Source organism: Hippopotamus amphibius, chromosome 9, assembly GCF_030028045.1.
Source record: "Hippopotamus amphibius kiboko isolate mHipAmp2 chromosome 9, mHipAmp2.hap2, whole genome shotgun sequence".
Taxonomy (NCBI): domain Eukaryota; kingdom Metazoa; phylum Chordata; class Mammalia; order Artiodactyla; family Hippopotamidae; genus Hippopotamus; species Hippopotamus amphibius.
This window is the reverse complement of record NC_080194.1, coordinates 64,554,078-64,566,107: the sequence shown is the minus strand read 5'-3', so window position 1 is coordinate 64,566,107 and position 12,030 is coordinate 64,554,078. Positions and strand designations below refer to the sequence as shown.

The following is a 12,030-nucleotide window of genomic DNA, read 5'->3' as shown; positions in this document are numbered from 1 at the left end:
TGGCACAGTGGTTAAAAACCCACCTGCCAACGCAGGGGACAGGGGTTTGATCCCTGGTCCAGGAAGATCCCACATGCTTCAGAGCAACTAAGCCTGTGAGCCACAACTACTGAGCCCACGTGCTGCAACTACTGAAGCATGAGCCCATGCACTGCAATGAAGGGTAGCCCCCACTCACCGCAACTAGAGAAAGCCCACTGCAGCAACACGTGGTCAAAATAAATTTATAAATAAAATTAAAAAAAAAAAGCTCTGTATATAAAAATGGTCACCCAAGTGGGATATTAGAAGAAAATATTAGAACATCCTTATTGATTTTTACCCTTTTAAAATGTCTATTTTTAGATGTTTTTTAATGTACATAACGTATTATTATAGGAATATATAAATATAAACACACTGAGGGTACATGCTTACAGAATATTTTTCTGATATTGCTGTGCAATCAAAACATTTTAGAAACCTCAGCCCTACTTTAATATGATTTCACAGAGACATCTGCTATAAAACTGAGCCACAACGAACATTATGCTAATGTTCATTGCAGCACTATTTACAATAGCCAGGACATGGAAACAACCTAGATGCCCATCAACAGATGAATGGATAAAGAAGATGTGGCACATATATACAATGGAATATTACTCAGCCATAAAAAGGAATGAAATTGAACTATATGTCATGAGGTAAATAGACCTAGAGTCTGTCATACAGAGTGAAGTAAGCCAGAAAGAGAAAAAACAAATACTGTATGCTAACACATATATATGGAATTTGAAGAAATGGTACTGTGACAGGCAAGAGTGGAGATACAGAAGTAGAGAATGGACTTGAGGACATGGGGCTGGGGTGAGTGGCAAAGGGGAAGTTGGGAAGAGGTGAGAGAGTAGCATAGACATATTTATACTACCAGCTATAAAATGGATAGCTAGTGGGAAGTTGCTGTATAACAAAAGGAGATCAACTTCATGGGAGATGCCTTGGAGGGCCAGGACGGGGAGGGTGGGGGGGAGTCACGGGAGGGAGGGGATATGGGGATATGTGTGTAGATGCAGCTGATTCACTTTGGTGTACCTCAGAGACGGGTACAAGAGTGTAAAGCAAATCTATTCCAATAAAGAGTTAAAAAAAAAACAAACTGAGCCACAGAAAGGTATGTTGTTTTTGAATAATGTTAGACCATGGCCAGGCCACTGAATCCAGAGACACAGGAATATAAATATATAATGTTGCATTCCAATATTTTATACTAAAGATAATGCTATTCTCAGCGGCCTCTGTGAAGTATGGCTAAAAGAGAGGACTTCTTTACTGCACAAGGCAGAGGGCCTGTCCTGTAGGTTGAGTGTAGTGCCTTTGATAACTGCTTCTTGGGTTTATGCTCAACACAACCGCATTTTGGGCTTTTGCCCATCAATAACATCAAGAAGTTATGCCAACATTACTTCTGTCACCTTCAAAGCACTATTCATCTTGTCTTAGCGGCACCAGACAGTGACCTAAGAGGGTTTCTCTCTGAATGTATGTTGTTTCTAAACCTCTCTACTGCTAGAGTCTACAATAACTTAAAACTACTAACACGGGAGTGAAGTTACTCCACAATGGCATATAAGTCATCTGCTTAGAATTATGGCAACACAAACTGACAAAGAGTTAAAGAAAACCAAATTGGAGAGAGGGAAACAGATAATAAGATTTCCTAAACTCATGGGAGGAAATATTAACTGACCTAAGCCAAAAAAAACCATTTCCATATATTAGAGGTGTTTCCAAGGTTAAGAGAAGTCTGTTTAAAGTTCCATTTGATGGATGGAAATCATGAAAACTGGCTCAGTTTATCTGAATAAAATGTTCACTGCTCATTCATATTAGATTCTTACACCTTGAAAACCAAAGAAAATGAATAGCTAAGGTTTATGTCAACTGGTACATAACGAGACAAAAATAATAATTAAATGTGCCTACACGTACCACTTATTTGCTACTTATTGAAAATATGGCACTCTCGTTTGGTTAAAAAATTTCCAAACTGTGTCTCACGTATGAGCTTGAGGCTACCCGCTTTTACCTGATTTATCTATTGGGCTTCCACTAAAAACATCTAAGAGAGCTCCTTAGACTTAGACATTTTCAAAAAAGGTTCCCCCCCCCACCCCCAAAAAAGAGGCTCTAAAACTATACTAAATTGGACCAAATAAAGATTTTAATTATTATAAAATAAAGCTTGGTACTTTAGGGTAACACCACCTCCACAAATGTTGAGCCAATTCAGGTACTGGTGATACAGTTCTATAGAGCGGTGTGTCTGGTTCCTGTAAGCAATGTCTACACCTCATGTGGATGATTCAGGCTCTAATGCAGACCATGCTCACCCACACCCCGTGACTACCCCAGCCTCTGTCTCTCTATGAGCTTATCTGATGTCATCAGATAATAGTGAGTCATGATTAAGGTTTCAAAATAATGAACTATGAATTATTTACAATCAAGATAATTTGTAACACATGGGAAGAAATATAAGCTGTATTATTATAAATCAGAATTTGGGAAGAGGGATTCCTCACGGAATAGCAACAATTTCTGAAAATAGGCAACCCTGTAACATTTTCTTCTAAAAACAAAAAAGGTTCCTTATTATAATCATCAATAAAAAAACATAAAGTAAACCTCCACATTCCTAAGTCAATTACAAATATTTTCACTTGAACCCTGTAACAAACCTATAAAATACATAAGGTAAAATCATCATTTTATAGAAAAAGAAACTGAGTTACATAGGCAACTTTCTCTGAAACACCTGGTTAGTGAGGAGTAGAGCTGAGAGTCTGTTGAACTGTATTCCTTCAAAAAACATGCTGAAGTCCTGACCCCACGAATGTGACCTTATTTGGAAATAGGGTCTTTCATTAGGGTGGGCCCTCGACCAATGACTGATATCTTTGTAAAAAGAGGGAAAAGCATGACAGACACAAGGAGAACGTCATGTGAAAGAGGCAGAGACTGAAGTGCTGCAGCTCTAAGTCAAGGAATGACTGGAAGAGACAAGCGAGGATCCTCCTCTAGAGAATTCAGAAGAAGCATGGCCTACTGACACCTTGTTTTCAGACTTTAAACCTCCAGAACTGTGAGAGATTAAATTCCTGTTGTGTTATGCCATTGAGTTTGTGGTACACTTTGTTCCAGCAGCCCTGGGACACTAATAACAGACTCAAAAGCAGATCTGCTGACTCTAAGGCTGGTGCTTTGCTTTCTCTCTAAAATCTGCTATCTCAGTCTCAACTCAGCTAGAATTTATGGCTATATTTAATATACAGAAAAAAGTTTAAGAGTAAAGAAATAATTTTTTAAAAAGGACTTCTCTAGTAAATGTTAGACAGTCAATACACCTGTGTGCTTTCTGTATTCACAGTGCTGTACACAGTCACTTGACGTTCATCATGAAGATGTGGTAGAACTTCAGTCACCCAAGATTTTACGAATACGTTCTAGTTTTGTTTAATACAAGAATTAGATTTCCACCTTTTAAAAAAAATGTCCTCGGCAAAAATTCATTGAAAAGGCCTGGTTCTACAGGTTGTCTTCTTAATGATAACGGTCGGCAGACGGGACTCCTCAAATTTTTGTTCTGACTGATTCAGGTATGTCCAGGGACTGCAGAAACATTCTCATCTACGGTCCTAAATCCCAGCTCCCAAAGTAAATCCCCTCATGGGATCCTCTACTAAGCAAGGATGAATGAGCACAACACACTGCTGACAAGGCGAAAGGCCTTCACAGAAATGCAGCTGGGCAGAGCAGCTGACAGGAGGCACTGCCAACACCCACAATTAACACACCAAGAAAGTTAAAAAAAAAAAAAATTAAGCCTAAAAGCAAAGAGAGCTATTAGTTCCTACACACAAGGAAGTCATTAAAAAGGCCATTTTTTTTGTAAGACTTGAATTATTCCAATATCCAAAGCCAACAGTGCCTCCATTTAGATTGGTAAAAAGCACTCACAACTAGCCATTGTGTCCTTTCAGACACTTAACTGATGTCATACTTACTTAAATTTGGCTGATACAAACAAAAACACCGCAGCCATTTTACATCTTTAGACATATCCTCCATTTAAAAAACCCTCAAAGCCCCATGATATCAATCAAGAAAACAACAAAACTTTTAATATGCTTATTTAAAAATTAAATCCCCAAATGTAACACTCCATGGTTTTCATATTGCTTTTGGGAAAACAGATTGATATGGGATCAATTTGAGTTTCTTATATAAATAAGTGATAACATAATAAACACAATCCTCCCCCCCAAAAATCTTCAACATCTAAACTGTCTTATAAATATTCATTAAGAGAATGTTAGTTCACACCACAGTAACTTAAAAAAAGCTAAACTAACTAGGTTAACTGTCTTCATGCTTAGTAACATAATAGCTGCATACTGCAAAACAGAATGAGTTTACAAACTACTGACCAGCAATGGACACTTTAATTTATATACCAGTAAGTACCAGTAAGATTTATATAAAGCACAAGCAAGAGAGGTTGTTAAAAGTCCCCACTCTCCCCAAGTTAATAAACAAACACACTAGTAACCAGTATGTTACACAATGGAAAAGTAAGTTTTCAAGCAAATCCACTTGTTTGACAAATAATGTTCAAAAACTATTATGAGTCAGGCACTGTTTTAGGAACCATGAACACAGCAGTAACAAGCCACATATAAGCCTGCCTCTATGAGGATTTCAATCTAGTATAGGAGTCTCTTGCTAGATCAGATGGATGGATGGATGGATGAACAGATGGACAGACAAATAGACGGACTGATGGAAAAACAGACGTCAAGTAGTGATAAGTTCTACAAAGAAAAATAATGTGGAATAAGGAAAAGAACTTCAGAGCTCAGAAGAACTGAAAAGGGACAAGAGATGACCAAGAACGAGTAAAGAGTAAATCCACTTTATGACAAAGGAATTCTTGAAAAGACAAACGGCAGCATAATACTGGATATTTACTGAGAATTGTAAAGGCATGGGAACTGTAGAACCTGAATATTCTGTTTATTCATTATTGTTCTTACAAAGAGGGAGATTCTGTGAGGTAAGTTTTTAAGACAGAAGGAAAGCTGAGGGGATGCCTTACATGTTCAGTTATATTAATCTTCTTAGATTTTTGAGTATGGAGATAAGATGCTACAAATACTGCCTATGAAAATTTACTCCAGCATCTACAAAATGGATTAAATTAGAGGCAAGAAAGCATCCAATCTGGGTGAAGGATATAGACTACAAGAAGGGTGGAGCTAATAATAGCACAGGAACAATTAATGGGACTTCGTGACAAGACATATGGAAAACAAAGGGGGAAAAGGAATTAAAAGTAACATTACAAAATTTAAGATTCTGACTTTCAACTGATACAAATAACTGTAGAAGGAGAAGACCAAAGCCTTTCTGAGCCACTTCACTGCCACCTGATTTTCTTTTCCTAGTTATCAATTTGCTTCCTTCATGTGCTTTTCTCAATCAGTAATATTTAAAATTAAATACTTCAAATTTGATTTCTCAGCTAGAAACTTATTACCTCAATGTTCTCTTCTGGTATAAAGTAATTAGAAAAAGGCAGTTCTGTCACTCTTTCATTTAATGCACTTGGACATTCTTGCACTTTTTTTGGTGTTTCAGTGAAAGTTACATGGACTTCAAAAGGAAACAGGATATAAAATCTGTGTTAAGAACAGATGTTGGGGGCCAGCAATTTTTTTAAAGGTAGATTTTTTTACTAAGATTTTTTTTTAACCATATTAAAAAAAAAAACCACCCTCATATAAAATGTTTCAAGATTAAAGGTATTATCCAAAACTGTATAGGATGCTCTTGACAACTACTGCAGTTATATCCCAAATATGCAAATATAGTTCATAATCCAACAGGAAACCCAAGGAATTTGCAGAGTGGTTCATTGCTGGCAAAAGGCAGACAGTACTACTGTAGTGGCCATGTGGGCTGAGTTGCACTAGCAGAGAGGCAGTGCGGCACAAATGAGCACTGGACCAGGAATCAAGGATTCTGGGAGCTAAGTTGCATTTCACCACTTCTTTAGTTGAAGAACCTTTCCAAGTCTCAACTTTCTTTATCTATAAAGATAAAGGATGGTGACATTAGTGATACTAGACCCATCTACCTTAAAGGTTATTTCGAGAAAAGATGAGATAATGTATGTGAAAGTGCTTGGAAACTGTCAGGCAGCATTCAAGCTTAAGGTAATGATACATTCTGTTTCTGAGACATGAGCTTCAACTGGATCAATACAAACTAATTTTGGCAATGTAACACTGTACGCACTGGCAAGTGTAATACTACATGCATTCAAGTGGAAAAGGAATAACAAGTCCATTACCAAATGCTCCCATGAATGTTTTCAAACAGCATTAAACACACAAAGTAACCAATCAGTTGGCATGGGAAGCCAAGACAGGAGGTGTTCTTTAAGAATTGCATGTCATACCAAGTGGGGAAAGTGGGGAGGGTTGGGGGAGAATGAATTAGGAGACTGGGATACCAAACTGTACAGTCTAAATACATGCAGTTTATTGTATGTTAACTGTATCTCAATAAAAGTTCTTAAAAAAAAAAAAAAAAAGAATTGCATGTCACAATTTCTAACTGTTAAACGGTATGAGCAGAGACAGATATAGAAGGATAAGCCATCCTATCACTTTACAAGGGTCTCACTCCATAGTATGCCACCAGAGAAGGAAATAACAGAGACACTTCATACCTCCTCTCCTAACCATAATGGGGGGAAGCTTTTTTCAAAAAGATCCATATCCCCCTGATGCTAACAGTAACGAGATGAAAGAGTGAATATTTAGGGGAATTTTCATGAACTGGAAGAAGGCCTTAGAAACACTTGAAGAGTGAAGTCTTTCCTGTGAAGAAATTAGGTCAGCATGGCATTTCAAACATTTTTACCCTTTGGGGGAATTTGTTTTTAAATATGACCTTTAGCAGCAGGAAGTTATTTAATGAAAAACTGCATTCACAACTTCTGAAGACTTGTCAAGTTTCACAAACATTTCAAGGGCAACACCTTTACTACAGCACCACTCAAGGCAAGGCATTGAGTTCTGAGTTCAAGGTTTCTAAGGCCCACAAAGGACAGCATGTCAGAATCATTATAGAAAGAAGGTTCCTTAACCTCAGAAAAACCATTTTCCAGACCCACCAACTGTAAGTTATCAAGAATTTTCCATCTTTAATATTTGTAATCTGCTTATCCTTTCTTTCCAAATAATCAAAATTCCTAAAAACTCTTAGATGAGGAAGATACATAAAGAAAATAACATCCACCATGAAGGAAAAAATTGCTAATAAACTTGTTTCTCAAGTTGTATAAAGGGATTTTTTGGTATTATATTTCTTCCATATCAAGCATATTAAAATAGTCACGTGTAGCACACTGATTAGTACCTGTGCTCCTGATACAGGGCCAAAAGGGTTTGGTGGTCTCACAACAGGCTGGCTGTATATTAAGGTTGGTTGTGTCATTACAGGTACACTTCCCATTTGAGGAGGCTAAAAAAATAAAAAATGTCAAGTTAAAGGATGTTGACTCACATTTTCCATATTATGATTAAGTAAATAAGAAAGATGACAGAGATGAACAGTATTAGTACTTCTGTATAAACTCAAAGGGAAAATGCCTGTAAATGCAAATAAGACTGACAGCTACAAACTTCTAAGAGTATTTGTTTTGCTATGGAAAGTCTTTAATGTGCTCATTTTTTAAAGTCTGCAAAAAAGCTCAACTTTTTCTATATGAGTTGCAAAATTCAAACTACGATAAACAGACAAAATAATTTAGACCAAAAAAATTTCCAAATTTGCCAGCTTTAGACACCGGGAAACTTGAAAGTATAAAATGGCTAAGACATTTCAAAGTAAACTGCCTTTGTGTATCAAATTAAGCTCTTACACCATTATGCAAATAAGCACAAGGGAAAATTGTTGATTCTTTGAAGAAGTTTACTCCCAATGGCTCTTTCATTTTATTTCAGACATTTTTTTAGGGAAAACCAAGAGGCTTAAATTACACACAAAGAGGTTAGTTCATTCTTAAATAATTTAAAATAAATCTCAACCAACTATCTTTAAAAATTACCACTCCATGGTATAAAATTAACATAAGTGACAAAACAGAGTCACAAAGACCACTGTACTATTTTGGTTAAAATGCAATATTTTAAATCTTATCTTTCTGCAACTTCTATTTAACCTTTTAAGATGACTCCTATTTGTAGAGACATTTACTTTATGAGTTTTTTGTGCAGACCCTTATTTTATGTAATGACTACTAATCCAAAAGCTGTGAAACTTCTTCATACACAGGAAAAGAGCTACTTTCACTAAGAGGTATAATAAATAAAGCAATAGCAGACGCAGCCACAGTAGCAATACCAACGGATGGAGTGCTGCCCCCCATCAGCAACAGTTCCTCCAAATGTGTAGTGAGCTGAAGCCACTACCTTCATTTCTTATTTAATTGAGTCTACATATTAACAGAGCTGGGAGAGTAAGGGCAGTCTAGAATGTAGGTTGTGCGCAGCTTAAAGGTTTAAGGACTGTTTCTATACTATACCAATCACGTCATAGGAAAATTTCTCTGGCCTTTACTAAACTAAATTTACCCCCTACACAATTCAAGAAATGTTAATCCTCCTCCCTTCTCCATATTAGTATTAAGGTTATAAGACCTCACTGTTTAATGTAAGGTCATAGCAACAAAGATTTGGAGTTAAAATTAATGTTTAAATGAATTCACAATGAAATATAAAATAGCTAACAAAGGTATGAGAGGAAAAATAAGCCAAGTAATACAGTGAACATTAATAAATAGTACATCATATAATGACTATTTTAGAAATACTTATGAAACCTATGCCATGGTGCAAGGTTCTATGTTAGGCACCAAGAGTATATGTGGCACTAAGTTCTTTTTTCAGTCAAGTTTAAAAATAAATGCATGTTAAATGTGAGTCAACCTATTTTCAAACAGCTGTGTTGGGACAAATACTTACGATTCCATATCCTATCAGGCCTGTTGGTGTAGTAACAGGATAGGCCATTACAGGGGGTGCCTGACATGGTGAAAGAAAAAATAAACAAGGAAGTGTAACTCATGTATGTCAATGGAGTTGAAGGAATTAACAGCTGTAGTTCCACTAAAAAGAATTGCTAAGACAGCTGCGATTAAATGTGACATTTGTGTTTGTTAATAATTGTGTCAATGAAAGCTCAATGAAAAAAAGTGTACTGAAATTAGCAGAAAAGCAGAATTATTAGAAAGAAAAAATACCATTTAAACTTAGATACAACAGTGATCTAAGATTTCAATGTGCTTTTATAGCTTAAAAAATATTCAGATTTTTAAAAATATTCAATGTTCTAAAATGTAAAGTCTATCACTAACATAAAAAATGCCCAGAAAAAGTAGCATTACTGTATGTTTTCCTAGGTACTTGATTTTTTGAGCAAGGAAAAAAATGTAAAGATCCCAAATCAATGAACAATCTGATCTTCCAAAAAATTAGTTTCTAAGGACCTCATTCACTCTTTTCAAATAACCCCAAAGATCTCAAACCACTATTGTGTATGACTATTTCTAAGAAGCACAAGTTTTTATGTAGAGTATGTATATTAGTATTCCTTCTAATTTATTCTGTAAATTATTTAAACTATCTTCTGCAAAGCACTAATTCAGAAGAGCAATACATTTTTTAGTCTGTTTATGCTTTAATGCCTAGAAGAGTCATCTACCACTAAGACGTTTAAGGTCCCTTCCTCCTCCCACTTTAACTCATGCTTTGAAATGTATAATCTCAGCCCAGAATCATTTTAGATATATTTGCTGTCTTAACAGCATTCCCTGTATGTGTTATCTTACTATAAAAACTGAAGCTGAATACAGGTGAAAGACCAATAACACTGCTAAAACATTAAAAAAAAAAAAACAAAAAACAAATTATATGGCAATTTGAACATACACATGGAGAAGTTAAATGAAGCATAACTAAAGTGAACAGTTAAAAGTTTAGTATTTGGGTGAGCATGTAGGACTTATTGGTCTCTTCCCTACTTAAAAACCAAGAGCTGCGAGAGCAGCAGACAAACTGCCAAGTACAGCAGAAGCCTGTAAGATTTCATGCAATTGTTATTTTCAACATGACCACAATCAACATTTCCCTTCATTCAGAAGTCATCAAGTGCATAGTGGCAGCACAGATACAGACACAGACACCCAGCCATCTGGCAGCAAATGGCAGAATATTAAGCAAGAAAAAAAATTTATATTTCCCATGCCACCATCAGAATCAATTCTGCAACAAACCCATGAAATCAGTAGATGCTAGGAAGAATTTTTGGCACATTGATAATTTGAATGTGAAAACAAGTAATAGCTGGAAGGTTATGAGATTCTGCTACAGCAGTGGTTAACAGCATGCCAATTTATTGCAAAAAAGGCTAGGTTTTCGTCACTTACGTATTGTGGAAAATGCATGCCATTCTGTTTTTCCCAGGGAGAACAATTACATAATGCAATAACACTGGATTAGAACAAGTACTTACACAACAGAAAATACATAGAGAGCATTTTAGTTCACATGTACATTTATTAACTACCTAAAACCCCTTGTATTTCCAGTATCTAATGGAAGAACATCTATACTAAAACACTATCAAGGTTGACAAGGGAAATTTAGTCTTTGGCATCATCACCTTACTTACATAATAGTTTACTGATTACAAGTGTCATTAAAACATAAAATCTATCAGTAGCATCAATGGTGCAAAATTCAGTGCATCCCATAAACAGGGTTGCACTGTATAATGTCTACCACAGAAAAAAAGCAAGCAGTAATTAAGAGTTGGTAGTGTAACATCATTATATATCAATAAAATAGCAATGAATTTATTTTAAATTTAAAAAATTTTAAAAACCTTGACAGTGTTTAAGGATTAATAAAAAGGTTAGAAATGTAAAGAAATGTCATAAGCAGCAGTTTATCTAAGTAGTGAATCATATCACCCGCCCTGAATGTTAGTCATTAAAAAGAACCTCTATACAATACATACATACAAATATCTTAACAAAATCCTAGAGATGATACACCTCACCAAACACATCACAGCACCAAAGATATTGCTTCTCATCAACATACTCTAGATGATTAGATGCCTATTACATTCTAATAGTCAATCTTAAGTCAAGTGCTATTCTCAAGCTTCTGATATTTCATATAGATTAATACTAATTTAATACAAAATAAGAAAATATTCATTGTATTTTCATATCACCAGTTGGATTTATATCATTCCTCATATGCTATCAATGTGTAATTCACAATCGAGCCTATAAAATCCACTAACCTAACCTCCTGCCATCCCTAGTCAGAGAGGTGTGTTACAGTGGGAAAAACACTGGATTCAGAGTCAGAAGCGATGGATTTCAATTTAAATTTTTTTCCAGCTGCTTTGCACTTGAGGAAAAAAAAATCACTTAACTTTATCCTTACAGTTGGGACAATAGCTGCTCAAACTCCTCCAAGAGTGCACTATTTACAGACTCAGGATAGCGTGCGTGTGTGTGTGTGTGTGTGTGTGTGTGTGTGTGTGTGTGTGTGTGTGTGTGTGTGTGTGTGTGTGTGTGTGTGTGTGTGTGTGTGTGTAAAAACATAAACTATTTAAATGCAAGGTTTTATTACTGGTGATGGTAGTGACCACTACCAGAGAAAAAGTACTGATTTAAAAAGCTGGCCAAATTTCAATATTATTTTCCATTAATGAAGACTGAAACTAATAAAACTCTTTAGATAATGTCATGCAAAACTTTAATAGCACACTATTTTTAGCTCAGCCCTATTAATTTTAATGTTAACATACAATTAACCCAAGGAAACCACAAAACAGCACAGTGCTCTGGAAGAGATTTAATAACAAAACGTAGCTATAGCAAGGATAATGGGGGTCCCTAAC

At 35.8% G+C, this 12,030-nt stretch overlaps 1 protein-coding gene across 20 annotated transcripts in view; it reads right to left on the bottom strand.

The window, feature by feature from the left end:
* The window catches only part of PICALM (phosphatidylinositol binding clathrin assembly protein), a 99,349-nt gene that overhangs the window by 6,559 nt on the left and 80,760 nt on the right, over positions 1–12,030 (bottom strand). For 13 of the 20 annotated variants that reach the window (XM_057747844.1, XM_057747845.1, XM_057747851.1 and 10 more), the window contains 3 exons: positions 10,538–10,561; positions 9,075–9,134; positions 7,468–7,572 (listed from right to left, as the gene is read on the bottom strand). In XM_057747844.1, coding sequence (XP_057603827.1) covers positions 7,468–7,572; positions 9,075–9,134; positions 10,538–10,561 — 189 coding nt within the window. The remainder of the gene's footprint in view (positions 1–7,467; positions 7,573–9,074; positions 9,135–10,537; positions 10,562–12,030) is intronic. The other 7 variants (XM_057747848.1, XM_057747852.1, XM_057747853.1 and 4 more) reach the window with 1 other exon arrangement.